Source organism: Lonchura striata, chromosome 1 (assembly GCF_046129695.1).
Source record: "Lonchura striata isolate bLonStr1 chromosome 1, bLonStr1.mat, whole genome shotgun sequence".
Taxonomy (NCBI): Eukaryota; Metazoa; Chordata; class Aves; order Passeriformes; family Estrildidae; genus Lonchura; species Lonchura striata.
The window spans coordinates 122874532-122891696 of record NC_134603.1 but is presented as its reverse complement, the minus strand read 5'-3'; the positions used below and the strand labels follow the sequence as shown (position 1 = coordinate 122891696).

Genomic DNA, 17165 nt, shown 5'->3' with positions numbered 1-17165 from the left:
CCAATAACTAGAACAATGTTTTCACTTCAACACCTGACATACAGATGCAGAAAAACTGAGAATCAGTATTTTTACCAGTTTTAGAACCCACAGAAAAATTTTGTAAAAAAGGGAAAGGTGGCAGAGACTAAAAAAAAACAAAAAACAAACAACTGAAAAAAACCTTTCTTCTACACCCCAAACACAACAACATCACAAAGAGTTGACATTTTTTTATCTTCTCTTTTACAGTATCACTGCTGAAGCTAGAAGTTCCAGATCTGTTAAACCAAATGAAATAGCAACAAAGGAAGAAATTAGATGGCAGCACAAGTAACAGACCCATTAACACTGTATAGATACAAACATTTTGGATTTTATTCCAATCTGCTCTGCAAAAAGCCTCTCCCTTACCGCACTAAACAGAATCTGCATCAATAATGCTGGTTCACATTTACATAGAGACAAAAACATGTGAATTCAACTTCTACACTGTATTTAATTAACAGATTCATTTCTTCCGTGGTCCATATATAGACATAAAAGCATTGGCTACCTTTCACAGACAGTGCTTTATCTGTTCACTTATAGTCAGCGAAAGCAGTCAGAAATAGCAAATAAAAATACAGGACTCCAAATCCTTGATCCAGCTCAACTATTTTTAAACTGGATGAAGAGGAGTTATGGAAGCTGGAAACAACACAGAAATCACTATCTAGTGGTAAGGCACTGGTGATTTTTAGAGCTCGTATTTGGCACCTTTACTTCTTCAAGAACACTGCATATATGATGAAAAGGAAAACTCAATCCCAACACCTTCTATTCACAGCTAAATATGGAGTGCAGTGCTGGTAACCCACACTCAGGAAACACTGTTTTCATTATCCTATAACCAGTTCAAAGTAGTATGGTTAAACTGACACCACAAGTTTACATCATCAGGAAAAGACTGTATTTATTTGAAAGTCTGTACTCCGCATCAGGACTTCTGTATATGCTGCTCCCTCAAAACTTGAACTGATAAGAATCAGCCCCAACCACATATACACACTCAACGTGAGACTTGCACATCACAAAACAAGTAGAAACTTACTGCTTCTCAGTAAATGTCCACGACTGATTCTCAAATTCAAGACTGAATGTTAAATACCACAAAATACCATTGTGCTGCTTATCTAACTCCTTAAACTGGTACCATCAGTATGATTATCTGAGCACTTGAACACAATTGACAAACATGCACTTTGCAGCATATCTCCTTTTTACTACATTTTTGTGGCAGGCAAACATACTGACGCTTCTCTGTTCTCCTCCAAAAAAGATATCTGCTGAACTCTGCACCTGCACAAGACAGCAAAAGTGTTATTCAATCTATTCTCATAAGGTTACATCCTTACAAGATATCCTAAGCATCAGAAACAAAATTGCATCTTTTGTAACCAAAGTTCCTACTATATTAACAAGTCCAACAAATCACCAAGATACGCATGTTCTTAAACACAATCTCCAGTGTAGAAACAGCTCTGTGCTCTCCTCTGTGCCATCTACAGACACAGCATCCGAGAAGGAAGGATGGAGTTGCCTCCACTCAGATCTATCTCTTGCTACCACATCTTCTCTTTCCTCAGGTCATCAGGTGGGAAGTGCTGCCAGGCTGTTTAGTCTGCAAAAGTATTACACATTAGTACTATAGATCAGTTTTGTTGTACTAAACCATAAATGTGCAATTATAAAAAGCAAGGACCAAAATGAGACACCACAGCAGACCACCAGTTTTCAGAAGGTGAAGAGGTCAGCACTTCCTAAATATCAACCCCCCTACAAAAGTATTTATGATGATCATGCAAAACTAGGATACATATTGTCATCCCCCAATTCACTAATTTTTCCTCTCAAAGTAAATAAAACTGTGCATCGACAGACACATGGGAGTGTCACAAACAGAGCAACGTAACAATTGCACTTTGCTTAGGGATGGACAGCCCTGCAATCATCGACACAACCAGAGGCACCAAACCGTGCTGGTGTCTCAGCATCAGCTGCTCTCTCTTGCCCATATGATGTCTCACCATGAGGTATCACACGGGCAAGCTGTTTTTCATGGAACTTGCAGGGATACATGCTCAAGTAGAAGTAAGTTCTGCCCACATAAACTTGTATTGCTACGGACACAATTACTCAGTAGCTCTTTTGTTTGCAGGAATCCTTTTCCTCATCCTACCACACAATCATGATACCACACCAACTAGTAGACAGCAATGAGAGAGGAGGACTGTGAGGCTTCAGCTTTATCTTCCTAGTAATCAACAACATATGTTATTCCACTGCACTGCAAGGACACAGAGAGAAAGCAGCTCCTCTGCCATGGTGTAAGACATTGCAGGATTCAAAATACGTAACACAGAACAGTTCAATGTGTTTTCAAATGGGGGCTTGTCTCAGATACTTGTGAAGTAAAAATCTGTCTTGCAAAGGAATCCAAATCAGGTTTGTATCTACCCAAATTCAAGAGTGAAACCTTCTGGCAATGGTCTTAATGCTTATATTCTGCTCTTCATAAAATGTCAGGAGGAAAAAAAACCACAGACCAAACTCAAAACAATAGATTTGCTTTCTTCAATGCTTATCATCAGCCCTGCCCACTGGACTCTAAAAACTGCCACTGTGCAAAGATGTTCGATTGCTTAACACCAGAGGTTCAAAGGTGGGAAACTTCAGTGGAGTCACACTGAGGAAATCAGAGCAAGTCCACATGAACAGACTGCCTCCCAAACAAGCTGTCATTAACAAGTCTGTTCTACTAAGCTACCTACCCACAACAAGGTAGAAAGCAACCAAAGGGTATCCAGAAAGGAAGACCTTTATGATCTTGACAAGAAAGGTGATCTACTGTGCAATCACTGGTAAGAGAAATGGCAGGAAAAAATAAATAAAAAGAAAAGAAAAAAAAGAAAAAGGCAAAAAGTCAGTTCTGTTACAATAGCAACAAAATAATGTTTGTTTAGGAAGGATGGGCTACCAGCCCAACATTTTAACAAATCCCAGGACTCCAAAAAGGGTGGCTTTAGAACTGAGCTTAAGAGAAAGGCTACAGTATTCCTGGAAGAACAGGAAGAGGATATGACATATCTGAGAAGGTGATTGCTTACTTACTAGAGGTGCTTCAGCACACACATTCAGTAACAGAACCACTCGTTTGGACTAAGCATTCAGTGCTCAGTATCCTGAGCAGGAAAGCTAAGCAAAAGAATTCAGCTCTCAGATATGTAAAGCTCTGCTTCAAAATGAAAATATAGAGGGAAGTTATCCACATCTAGATCATTAATGTAGCTCTTAAGGAACATGATCTACACAAAATGACTCAAAAATCAGCAGTGTGACAGGTCATCTGCAAGGAGGGAAATTCAAAAGAGGTACTGAGGTAGCTTGAAAACGCAACTACAATAACTCATAGAATTGAACTGGTATCAACGATGTATTTAGTAATATAATCAAGAAAACTTTTCAGGATAAATTAGGTAAGGACTTTGTAGGCAATGAACTAAGGATACTTAAAACATCCATTAAGAACTCTGAAGCTCATCAAGTACATGCCTCAAGCAGATTGCCTGAACAGCCCCAAGCATTCAACCTCAAAGTGAGTAAGGAGAAAGAGAGTGGCCTGCATACCTGCTCGAGAATTAGACATGTATCTGCCCAGCAAGAAAAAAATGTGGTTTCTTTTCAGGCAGGTAACTGTCCAGCCTACGAGATTCAAAAAACCCAACCGAGACCTCATTTTAGAAAGCAGACTCATTTGTTTTTCACAAACTCCTTTTCTCCCTTCCTTCAATTCCAGACTTTTTCATCTTTACTCCTTGCTATACTCTGCTTCTTTATCTTCTCAGGCAGCTTCTGTATATTTATCTGGTTAATACAGAGGCCTGAAAAACACAAGTACATTATATCCTACTATGCCTATGTTCAGTGCCCTGTTCCTAAGCTACACCTGTTCTACAGAGCACCAAAAATAAATAAATTAGAACAATCAGTATTCAGAGGAAAAGAATGCTTTGAGACTTTACAGGATGAAGCGGTTCAGTGGTTCCAGAAGTGAAAAGCAGCAGCCGTGAGAAAGGCTCCAATCAACAACTCACCAGTGGAGCAACAGTACAAGAGAACAGAACAAACAGTCAGAAGGTGAGCAGCAGGTAACCACAGAGACCGGATGGAGATTTTTAAACTTTGGGTTTTTTTAAGCAGTAACAAAACAGTAGGCAATTTCTGAATTCCCTACAAAGCCTAAATCAGGTACCTACCAACTCTACCACAGAATGCACATGTAACACCTTTCTGGATGGGTACATTTCTATGCAAAGGCTAAACCATTTCGGTGCACTAAGCACCGGTCTGGGGTCTGTGTGTACGTACAGCAGCTAAAAACTGCTGGAGCAGAGCGTCCCCCATGTAGGATTTATAACCCCTTTCCTTAAACCACCAGTCAGGGCTTGACAGGTAAGCAGAAGTGTCAGGTGACAAGAGCAGTTGAATAGCAGTATAGAACAGAGATGTAAATGTCCAACTTTGTTCCACAGCAAAACACAGACAAAAAACCAATTAATTCCAACCCTGGATTTGTATAATATTTCTTCAATCATGAAAGGATGAACAATCCCTCAAAAGTGTCTTCCTAAAGTATGGATACTGGAAGGTTTGGGTTTTTAATTTCTACCTCTGCAATTTACTGTCATGTATCAATTACCCAAAATGGAACTAGTATGTGGGCTCTTCCCAATCTCCTCTCTTTCAGTTCTCTCTTCTCCCAACTACCTGCAGCTCTGCAGGCTGCAAGAAAGAATAACCTGATCTTCAATTACAATTAATATTTTTAAATTACATGCAGAAAGATTAGCATGAATTATTGTTCCTAATTATCGATATAGCAAGTCTAATGGCAGACAATGAGTGTGTAATAAATTTTAAATTATTACAACACACAAGCTGACAATACTTTTTGAGAGCTGTATACTCAATTCTGTGCTATGGTTCTAGTCAGACAACACCATAGAGGTTATGAGCAAATACTAACAGGCTTTCAATATGTATGCACACCTGCTACTACAGAACAAGCAATTGCAAAACTGTGTGTTTGGGCTCAATCTTGAATTCATGAGGTATCAACTGTTTTTAGTAGCCACTTACACCATTGCGGGCAAAACTCCAATCCTTTCCATTATTAAGGGGCTGTGCTTTTTGAGGCAGAGCAAAGGGATTTGGTTTCCAAACACAGATGTTATGGCTCCTATATAGGCAGGGTCAGAGAAAAGGCATTCCCTAATTTCCAGAATGTTTGGTGGTAGTAAGCAATCCTGTGGCTGGAACACTGTGCCATTAGCAGGAACACAAGGGTTCACTAACTGTACACCTACTACTTTTCTGAGGTCAGTGGGATCAAGTAGAAGTAGGGTGACAATGCTATAGGAACTGCACTTCCTATTTAAAAAAAGAAACAGAGAAAGAAGTCAGGTCACCACTGAGAAAAAAAAAATGCAGCTATCAATTAATGCAGTGTATCTTTAGAACATTCATTAAGTTTATGAATGCATGTCATTTTTATTGTATTTTTTTCCATATTTGAAATGCATTTGAGGGCATATATACAATTCAGATCAGGAAGAGCAGATATAGAGTCTCTTGCTCATCTCTTTCACAATGATTTCTAACTCAGAGTTATGAAAATGGCTGCAGAAGTCAAATTCTTCAGGTAAAAGCTGCTCAAAGGCTTTTTTTTTTTTTTAGATTTCATTAAAATCCAACCACTTGATATTAAAATACAAGAGTGCAACCAAAAATATCCACAGAAAGTAGCAGCAACAAATTCCTTTTCCCCATCCTGTGCATTCAATTATTGTTACATACCTGAACAAGCTCTTGGTATTTACCCTGGCTCTGGAAGCAGGTTGAGCAAGCCACTAAACCTCCCTGGCATATAACTATGTCCCAGCTCACAGTATCCAATACAGACTTTATCTCTCCACTCAATCTGGTCTAAAGAGAGCCCTGGGTAACTGCCCCATGGTAACTGTCAGCAAAGATGAAATATTTGCTTTGTTCTGATGGCAGGCTCTTCACAATCACCCAAAAAAAGAAATTAAAAAAAAAAAAAAAAGCTTCCAGGAAGAAAGGGCTTATTCTGGATACATTAAATGAAAACACTAGGCATAGGTAGCTAAATCTCTAGATAGCTGTCCTAAGACAGAGACCAAAGTCTGGAAGCCCTGTCAAGAATGGCTGCTGGAGATAAAACATGAGGACTGATACAGCTATAGTGTCAGCATTTCTCATCTATAAGAGAGTATTTAATCAATTTCTGAGATTTTCTATGATAAAAATAAAATACAGTTATTACCAATGCTATGACTGTGTAGCATAGGAGTCCTACAGCAAAAAGTCCTAAATCACAACTAGAAAGCCTCTCTGAAGTAGAGGAAGTGCTCATAATGAGCCCAGGAAAATGAAGACACCCTAGAGAAGTGCTGCAAAATAAAAGTACATACAAAAAACTCTATGTAACATTATCTTCCCACCCTCCTCACTCACCAGACCACTACCTTGCCTCATGGAGCACAGAGCACTTCTAACTACAGTAAGGATCACAGTCTTCTGAGTTCCTCCCTGAAAGGATCTGCAACCATGGATTTTATTTTTAACACATTTAAACTTTCCTTTTTCCTCCAAATATCACAGTAGGTACAAGAAATTTTTAGTGAATTTGTTACCATCAGCTGCCAGATCCATGGCATTCTGCATTTGATGAATAACCCTCAGCCTAGGCACACAGAGCAGTATACTTCTGAGCCTCTCCCCCTTCCTGCGCTGCCACTGCTGTGGAAATTTTTCACTCCCCTCCCACAAATCCATCTTCTTCACGTTAACATACTTATGAAATGAGCGGGAAGCTCCTGCAATATGGCCCAAAATAATTTATTGGAAAAAGCAGTTATTTGGGGTTTTCCTTAGTGGTTTTTCACACATCTTTCTCCATAATCTACTCTATGCAAAAATAAAGAAGTTAAGACAATGAAAACTTGATTCCTCAGGAGAAAGGCTCTGCAGATACCCCCAGAGCTTAACAGGATAAACTGAAAAGCTTCTTGGTCCCTAACTGAAATATAGATGAGTATGTGCATGATACATTGTTATTTTCGGCATCAAAATTCAGATCTTGCCAACTATCACATCACCGATTTAACCCAGTATAACCATCAGGTAGCAGACTCTCCTCAACAGCAAGTTATAGAAGGTGTAACACTTCTCCAAAATATTGCTACAGAACCAGGTAAACTTCAAGGGCTTCCCTAAAAGTTTGTAATCAGCTTTACTTGCATCAATGTCAGTTTTTTGATCTGAAGACAAAGGAACAAAGGGTAGGCTTCAGTAATCTGGTATGCAGCTTTCACCTGGCAGCAGGCAAACATATCAAGTCTACACGAAGCCTTTCAATGAATTTAGAGGTCACTTCCACAGCACTGATACACACACTCTGATGAACATCCACAGCAGGATTACATCACCATAAATGACTGAAATAATTAAATAGCATTGTTTTCAACACTGAATGTCCCTAAGGGGCTGAGTTAACATTCACATATCTCATAGCAGTGAAACTGGATCTCTTGCATCCTATATGTACTACCTCCCTGTTTCAGGGCTATGACTTCTATTGGGAAAATTCTCAGAAAGTAAGATAGCGACTACATTACACACTGCTGGAGAAACAGGTGATACTCCTTTCCACTTCGTATTTAGAGGTTCAGATCTTATTCACTGAGTATTTGCTATCTGTCAAAATACCATAGTGGGGAGAAAAATAATTACCATAAGGAACTAAGACATTTGTAGCTTACTCAAGCTTTACAAAGTACTTGAGGCAGGTATCTCAGAGTGTCCCAATATTCTCTAAAACTATAAAAACATTCTGTTGGACCAGTTTCAGCAATGTCAGTATCTCAAAATGAAAGTGTTCAGCTTTTTGCAAAAAAAAAAAATTTATCTGAAATGAAACTGCACAGTAGTAATATACTCCACCCTGTGGACTTAGGAGAGACAAGTGCAGTGTCATTGGCATCTCTGGTGAAGAAATCCATTCCCCTTGTTTATCACAGCACAAAGTTAAGAATGAGCCTTGTAAGAATTCAGGGAAAACAAATATTAATAGCCAGGGAAAAAGTCATTAACCCATAAACTGGAATATTTTTTTCTATTCTACAGCTCTGAATATTGGTCCATCATCTTGTAACTAAAGCATAATAAACCGTATTTACTCTCCCAAAGCATTTCTTTAAGTCTCAAGATAGAATTAGACACTGGGTAATAGGAATTGGTTGTTTAATTTTTAATGTGAAGTTATTCACCGAGACAGTCCTTTAAAACCAAGGACCCTTCATTGTTAAACACAACTGATTTATCAAATCAATTCTCTAAATGTCGCCATTTCAAATTAACAGTAAAATCTTTGTCTCTGCCTTTCTCAAAATGAACAGAGCAGCTATTTTCTTAGATGGTTATCACCCAAATTTTGAATAACTGGTGCTTACTAGAGATAAATAAAATTATTTCTCAGTGAAAAACTGCTTATTCAGGATAAATAATTATAAATAAAGGAAAAAGTAAGAGATTCACGAGCAACATAAAATGTACACTGCAAGCAGCTGGCCTGTAGTGATTCCTTCTTCTGCATTAAAGTATTCTGCAGCTTGACACAAAATATTGCTGATTACTTGTTTGCATTTGCATTATATCCTAGAAGAGGAAGGAATGGTAGGTAAGACTGTCTCAGATTGAATCAATGTTTCTTCATCTTCTGGCATCACCCCTTCCTCAAATTAATTTTTACTATACTATTATTATTACTTTTTTATACTATTTCATATTCCTCAAGAAAAGATGAAGCGAAAAAAAGATAATTTGACTGCCAGACACCTGATTATTTTACAGTTCTCATAAGAACTGGAGATTAGCTATGAAAACATCCTCTCAAAGCCTGAAGTGTAGACATGATAATCACTATACATTTTGCCACAAAGGTAAATACGTCCGATACAAGTGAAGTGCAATGCCGCTGCTAGATGTTACCTGATGTTACTTCAGGTTTTCATTTTCCAGCTCTTTTGTAGACCTGCTGGCATACAAGAAGAACAATCCCTGCCAGTCATATGGATACAGCAATGCCATAGGCCTCACCCAAAGCCACTCCAGCAAGCAGAGGAAAAAGGAAAGATCCCTATCAGCTTTATGTGAGACCTTCAGACTTAAAAATGAAAAATCAGTTTGCAGCATGTTCACAGATGTTTGCTTTCAGTCCTTCCTTCCCTGAAAATATATGACTCAGGCTTTACACCATCAAACACTTTAGATCTTATCCTCCATGTACTTGGTAACCTCAGAGTAAGAAAAAATTTCATGCCACAGAAGTATGAAAAAATTATGTCTTAGTCTAAGTTTAATGACAATTCCATTTTCCTCCATAGAATTAATATATTCTAGAATTTGTTACAAGAGCCACATTTTATCACAATCTATATTCAAACCCAAAGAGCAAAATAAGCCATACTTGTAAATGCAAAATTATCCAAAAACCTGCTCTGCTAAGATTACATGTGAGGGAAAACAGTGCTGATTAGATCTTTTAGTCAAAAAAAAAGACTTTATTTGATAGAAATGCATCCCTGAGATAGAAGGGCCTTCCTCACTATACCAACTTGCAAAGCAAATAACCAACATCCTTGGAAAACAGATCCTTCCACATCACTGTGAAATGCATTTTAAATAAGAAACAAAAACTCCAGTTGCAGAAGTACTGGGCAGAGGATGAACTTTAGCTAAATGTAGCCGTAAACTGCTTTTCATGAACAATAATTAGTACTCCCGCTGAGGTAAATGCACGTATTTGTTTATTTTGCAAGGGAACACATTCATGCATATTACTGGCACCTAAGTATGCGTCTGTCATCTGATTTTCAGATGCTGATGAGAGCACTCCATGTACCTAGCTGCCACATCACTCCTGGTGTAGAAAGCCTTAGGCTGAGATCTCCCACCTTTTCAAAACAGCTGGCCTCAACTCCAAATGTTAAATAACACACTGAGCAAATGCTAAGAGAAAGTTACATGACGGCAGGACTTAGACTACGTTCACACTCTTGTGAAGATCTCAGCTTGAAGTGAACACAACCTGTCACACAGACTTAGGTTTTCCAGGCCTTGTGTAGATGCTGGTGCGTAGCCCCTCATCCTCATCAGCTGCATCTTCTTATGCTTGTTTTACACAACATGCAGTCAGCTCCAATATAGAAGATGCCACCTCGGTCAGACTGCACTTCATCCAAGTCTGGGCGACACAGCAGCAGAAAGCAAAGCCCACCATATTTTAGCAACACCAAATGATATTTTAGCATGTGCTCACAGCCAGAGTATCATTCAACACCTGTAACTATCAAGGTGAGAACACCACACTTATTAGCATGCCTGAGAAAATATTGAAAGTAACAACTTTAAGAAAGCTACATTCACTCAGCCAATGGCTTATCCAGCTACTTGAGCTCTTTGCTGGGGAATCTGGCCCTTTGACTGCATAATATTAAGAACTTAACTCACTAAAGGCAGCAGATGTCAAAGCTACCACCAGACATGGAAATTCCTAAGACTCTTTCTCCCTCCATATGACCTGAACTTTCCAGATGGGTAGTATTTTATATGGAAGGTTTTGTTCTGTCTTCTGCAATTATTCTTTTATGGAGGAAGTTTTATTTTTCTTTCTAATCTTACCACTTACAAAAGCAGCTGCCTCTGCTCTCACAGCAGGTCCTGTTCTGTTGCAGGACCCATCCTAGTACTTGGGAATTAGTCAAGCTTGATGAAAAGCTCCCAGTTCCAACAGCAACACTATAAAAATACTCCTCTGAAAGCTGTCCAGCACTGGGACTTCTTGCAAAGCTATAATGAATGTTCAGAAACAGCTGATCACCTTTTTTTGTGCAATTACTGCAAAAGTAGATGGTAATTTTTTCCTCCCTTCAAATTCTAGTAGTTTCAGTGAAATACAATTATCAAACTTTTATAGGTAAGAGTGTCATCAGATTTATGTTTTGTATCTCTTTCTATCCACTCTTTCACCTCTTCTAGCCCACCATCACATGTTTGGATACTCATTCATTTACATCTATTTCCTCAATGCTTGATGAGCCTCAGGAGAAGCATGATTGCTCCTATCAACCAAAGATGTACACAGGCACATACACTGTGTCAGCATTTACCATGAGCCAAGTGGCCACATAATGCCTCATACAAACAGCAACCTCATCTGATTTTAAAGTATTTTACTACAAATACCATGCAAAAATTAAAATAAATAAATGTTGTCAAATTCTGATGAAGAGATTCAGTCTAAATATTGGTCCTTCAGCATCAGAGTAAACTTCATTTTAGCAACTAAGGAGCTACCTGACTCCACTCTAAAGAGTGCAGTTTAACTGCAGATAGACTGAGGGAGAAACAAATTGGAGGAAATTCTACGAACAGCTCAAAATGCCCCAGAAGAGTAAAGTATATTTTCAGACACACTCTGTGGAAGCAGCTGTGCTGGTCCCAACATCATAGCTGAAGACACTACGGGACTGCAGAAATACAATGAAGTTTGCCATGCTGTCACAGCTGAGTATTTGGCAGTTCAGAATTGGTGGGTTTGGGGGTCTTTTTGCTCCTCTCTTGATATTACTGAGGGGAGTTGAGTCCATTCCATTTGACAGTCTGAACCTGTCTAATTGTAGTATATTTGGCCTTTTTCTCATGGGCAAGGGATGTCAGAAAAGTTAACCAAACTACCTGCAAGGGGTCAGAGCAGACAAAACTGAGAGGCAGGGAGACAGCCTAGCAAGGCAGGCCAAAAGCCCCCCTGCTCAGCACACTTGCAGAGAAGGTAACAGCACTTCAGGTTGCTTGGACAACGTGCTTGTAGAAAAAGCTGACAGAGAAGCATTTACAAATCAGCAGTTTTAAATCAACATCCATTTCCAGCTGTGAGCCACAGAAAATGTGAACACACTGTTTAGTAGTATTGCTACAGACTGCAGAATACAGTCTCATTGCAGAGGACACCAGCAGGGCCTGATCTGCCTTATGAAAGACCCCAGAGCAGTGTTTCTGAGTGAGCCGAATTCTTCACAAGTTTTTGATCTAAAATGCAAAACCCAAAAAGCAGTTATGTGTTGATGCACACACAGCACCACCTCAGAGTTGAATACTTCATCCAATGGCCGTAACTCTCCCAGATGATATGCACTGATACTTTTTCAAGTAACCACTAACTTCCACCACCACTGTACAGTAAATGATTTCATTTAAAATGATTATTCATTAGTTTTATAAGCAAAAAAATCAGCTGCAGGGTTGCTCAGAAATGCCTCCAGAATACCACAGCAGTGTTTCACAGAATGACAGGACTGGTAAGACTGGAAGGGACTACAGTGGGTCATCTTAAGCAGGGTCATCCTAGAGCACATGGCACAGGATTGCATCCAGATGTTTCCTGAGTATCTCCAGTGAGGGACACTCCACAATCACTCCAGGCAACTTGTTCCAGTGAGTAGGTTCCCACATGATAAAGAAGTACTTCCTCAGGTTCAGGTGAAAATTCTGGTGCATCATTTTCTTCCCACTATCTCTTTTCCTATTTCCTTATGCTAAGCTGAGTTTTTTGCCAAAGGCTGACCAAAAAAAAAACCAAAACAAAAACCTCCCTTGATTAAATGTTTGTTTCCACTTTTCAGATACACAGTACAGCTCTGAGAAACAACCACAGTCCTATGAGTGCTCCACTGACGATGTGAACGATTAACCCATCCCGTGAGACATGGCAGAGCAGCAGCACTGCAGCAGCCAGCCCACCTAGAGCCTGTGCCGTATACACCTCCCCACACACAGCTGTTTGCAGCATCAAGTTTGTTACCTGCGCTGAAACACCGTCTGCCCAGCCATCACCCACTTCAGTTTAAACTAATAATGCAATATAACTCAATCAAGTTTTCTTTATTCCTGTAGCACATGCTGAATGTCCAAAGCAATCTATTTTTATGTGGCATGTTACTCTTTGCTCCATATACCAAAAAATACAGTCAATTTTTATAGCAACACATTTCAGTGCACATTTGTAGGCCTGTATGACGGCAAAAGCTGGACACTGTTTGCATTATCTTCCTGAAAAAGTAATTCCAACATAAACTCCTCTTCAGACATTCAGTCCTTTATTTCCCAGTTGCTTTCAGAAAGGTTAATCACCTTTTGGCTGAGCACTTAACTTGGCGAGTTTTCATAGATTATCATCCTTTAGGCTGTGATAGGAGTTCCTTGAACACACCAAACCCCAGAGTTGAAGCTTCACATGGGAACTTCAGTGTCACTGGTTCAACTCCCTACTGACTTTCTCAGTCTCTCATACAGGTAATATAACATTGCCACATCCTCTATTCACAAGCAGGTGAAGTTCAACCTGCTGTCATGTAGAGGTGAAACATTACAAATAAAGCATGAACAACTTTGTCATACCCCAGCAGTTTGTACTCAAATCGGCAGCTTCTGTTTGCAGAGCTTCCATTTGCAGAGCCTCAGGTCTATGTCCTGGAAGCCTTGGCAAAAGACACACTCTATTAAACATGTGCATGCACAATCCATAGCTCTCTTTGAGATAAGGTAAAATTAATGAATGCTGGCTATAGCATTAAATACAAAATTAATTATTTTTAAATTACAGTATTTCAACATAAAGTTCCCTTCTGTGTGAAGAAGTCTCAGAACTGCTGATCGGGACTCAAACAGCAATGCACAGACCACATGCGCAGGGCTGTATCTTGTCTGACACACTGTGGGCTGTGGCACCTAAGGGCTGATAATCCACTCAAGAGGCGCATAAAATGACTTATGAACTTTCATTTTGGGGAACTATTTCCTGTAAGCTTTTCTGGTGTAATGTGATGGCACGGTCTAAGAAAAGCTAAGGATACGAGATTAAAAAAAACCCGACAATAGCACAATGGTATACCTGCACAATGTCGAGTCATAAATTATACAGTTTTGTGGTATGTGGTTTTGTTACCTCATACTAGGTATCGTGGTAATTATGAGAACCACACCTTTCATCTTGCTGACCTTTAACGCTACATTAACGTAACGTTACATTCGCAATTTGAGCTTCAGTGATTTTTCAGGTATTCAGGCAGGCTTATTAAAACTTCAATAAACTGAAATGCATGCTACCTTCAACGTTTTGTAGCAGCACTATTTCTTCATACTTCTAGCTAAACACTCAGTCCCCTAGGTACTTGAAACTTCTGTATTTTTTAAAACTTAAGTCTGAGTCAAAGAAGTACCTCGTTTTTTGATAGTTTAAGCGCTGTATTTTACTAACAAAAAGAGAAAGTCGGGAAGATGCAGACGGGAAGCAAGCAGCGCAGCAGCCAAAGCAGCACACCTGCCGAGGCGGGGAGGCGGCGGTGCCGCGCCCGGCTGCGGACGAGATGCTGCTGCCGGCAGACCTTGCGCTCCAGCACGCCCGAGGCCCGGCCGGGGCGGGCAGGCCGGTCCCGCCGGAGAGGGCTGAGGGAAAGTTGGCGCCCGCGGCCGGCCGGGAGCCGCGCCGCCCCCTCCTCCCTTGGGCGCCGCCCGCGCCGCCGAGGGGCGGCCCCGGCGCCCCTGCGCACGCTCCCGCCCGCCGCCCATGAGGCGCCCGCGCCGGGAAGGCACTGACGAGTCATCGCCCCGCCGCGTCCCCGCCCCCGCGGCCCTGGCGGGACGGGCGGCGGAGCGGAGCACGGGGCGGCGGCTGCGGCGGGAGCCCGCAGGTGCTGCTCCGGCGCGGCCGGGCCTGGGCTCTGCGGTTCAGGGCGGCGGGTCCTACCCGGCGCGGCCGCCTTCTCCTCCCGCCCGCCCGCCCGGCCCCGGGGGCTGCGCCGGCCCCGCCGCCGGGCGCTCCCTCCACGCCCACCGCGCCGCCGACCCCGGGCTCCTGCACGCCGGTGCCTCTCCACCGAGAGGCTCCTCCCGCGCTGCGGCGGCCGGAGCGCGACCCGCGCTCCCCGCCACACCTAGCAACGGCGCTGACAGGACGCAGTGTCGGCGGCGGGAGGAGGAGGAGGAGGAAGCGGAATGGCTGCCGCGGCGGCGGCTCCCTCCCTCCCCGGAGCCCTGACAGCCAGAGCCGGGGCGGAAGCAGCAGGCGGCGTGCTGTGCCCGTCCTCCTCCCTCCTCCTCCACCGCCTCCTCCTCCGGGCTCCTGCGCTCCCTCCTGCCAATGCAAACTAACTCCCCCTCGCCAGGGCCGGCGGGCTGCACGCCTCCCCCGCACCCACCCATGCCGCCGCGCCGCACGCCGCCACCTCCCCGAAGAGCGCTCCACGTCGCCCGCAGGACCCGCTCCTGCCACTCCACGCCCGCCGACCCTCCTCCCCCGGCGGCCGCCGCGCCCCGGCTCCCGCTGCACCTTGTGCCCCCCACCCCGCCCCGCGCCGCCGCCGCACACGCGGCCCCCGCGCACCCCGCCCGCCCTGCCCCAGCCGCGGCCCCGCGGGCACTCACCGATGTGGTTGTCCTCGATGTGCTCGATGAGCTCTGCCAGGGTTGGGAAGTGGAGCCCGCAGCCCCCGAACCTGCAGGCGTTAGAGAAGAAGGAGGCGGCGGCGATGCCTGTCATGGTGTTACATCGAGATCCCCCTGCGGTGCCTGCTCTGCCAGGGCCGGCGGCGGCAGGGCGGGGAGAGGCGGGGGCAGGGGGGGAACGGGACGGAGAGAGAGATGGGGAGCGAGAGAGAGGGTGGGGGTGGGGAGGAGGAGGTGGCGGCGGCGGCGGCAGCAGCAGCGTCGGGAGCGGCGGAGGGGAGGGACGGGCTGGGTGGGGGGAGATGAGGCAGCCGCAGCTGGGAGGAGGGACCAGCGCGGCTCTGTAACAGCTGTGCTGCCCCGGCGGCGGCCGCCGGCGGCGGGAGGAGCAGGGCACCCGCGCCGCCCTCCGCCGCCGGGGGACACCGCGCCGCCTCGTCCGGCTCCGCGCGGGGCCGGGGGGAGCGGGGAGAACTTTCCCTCTCAGCCTCTCGGAGGCAGCGGCGGGGCTGGGGTCTGCTCCTGCGGCCGGCGGGGCGAGAGGAGATGCTCCGGGGTCGTTGCTGGGGCCGGGAAGGTGGCGCCCGCCCCGGAGGGCTCACCCACCGCCGGGAGTTGGCTCCTAACGCGGCCGTCACCTCCACCCTGCCGGGGCGGGGAGCAACCAGCCCTCGCCGAGGTCGCTAAACTGATGGGCGGTCGTTCCTTCCCCAAGGGGGGCCGAGGCCGCCGAACACAACCTTCACCTGCTCGGCGTCGAGCCGCAGGCCCCGGGCACCTGCTGGAAGTACCGCGGTGCCCCCGGCACCGGGTGGGCTACGGTCTCCCTTCCCCCGGAGCTGGGGTGTGAGACTGCGGCCCTGGGGAGAAAAGTTAAACAGGAGTCGCACACACATCGCTCCCAAATCCTATTTTGTCTCCAGAAAGCTATTCAGCAGAGAGGCTGACTGATTAATTGATTTTAATGAAGGTCTCCCTAGGCTCAAATTCGCAGACAGCTTTATTTAAAATTAAAAGAAAAGAAAAAAAAAAAAAAACAGATCGCTTGTCAGGAAGGCTCTCCTTCCCCCCTCCCCCCTTCTTCTGTTTTATATTAATATTTTTTCTATAATTGCAAGAGTCTACAACATTGTTAATAGTTTTGAGCAAAAGTGGGGCTAAAAAAAGTCTCAGAATCTGCATGAGACTGAATTGTATGGACACAAGTGGTTCTGCTGATCCTGCTGACAGATTACAGTCCCAAGGTGTTATCTCTGTAAAATCAACCGTGTGCACAAGAATAAGCCTAGCCCTTGCATATCTTGTTACCTGTATTGCAGATAAGGATGTTCTCAATGTTGCTGTGGGAGACAAAGAATAGCAAATCCTAAAAATGCAGTAGAATGGTTAGTGAATGAAAAAAATTAGTGTTTGTCTATTTCCTTAAAGGATGAAAACTCTTGGAGCTAGTTCCTAGTATCCTATATACCAGAGAACCCATCATTTGTGTTGAGAAAACAAGCTTTATCTTGCATTTTATTGTAGTAATTTTCTTAGGTGTTCACTATAATATTTTTGTG

At 43.7% G+C, this 17165-nt stretch overlaps 1 protein-coding gene across 1 annotated transcript in view; it reads right to left on the bottom strand.

Moving 5' to 3' along the window:
- Window positions 1–15806, bottom strand: part of JAZF1 (JAZF zinc finger 1) — a 193359-nt gene extending 177553 nt beyond the window's left edge. The window contains exon 1 of the mRNA XM_021538191.3: window positions 15586–15806. Within this exon, the coding sequence (XP_021393866.1) occupies window positions 15586–15700 (115 nt within the window). The 5' untranslated portion in view covers window positions 15701–15806. The remainder of the gene's footprint in view (window positions 1–15585) is intronic.
- Window positions 15807–17165: the final 1359 nt, after the last annotated feature.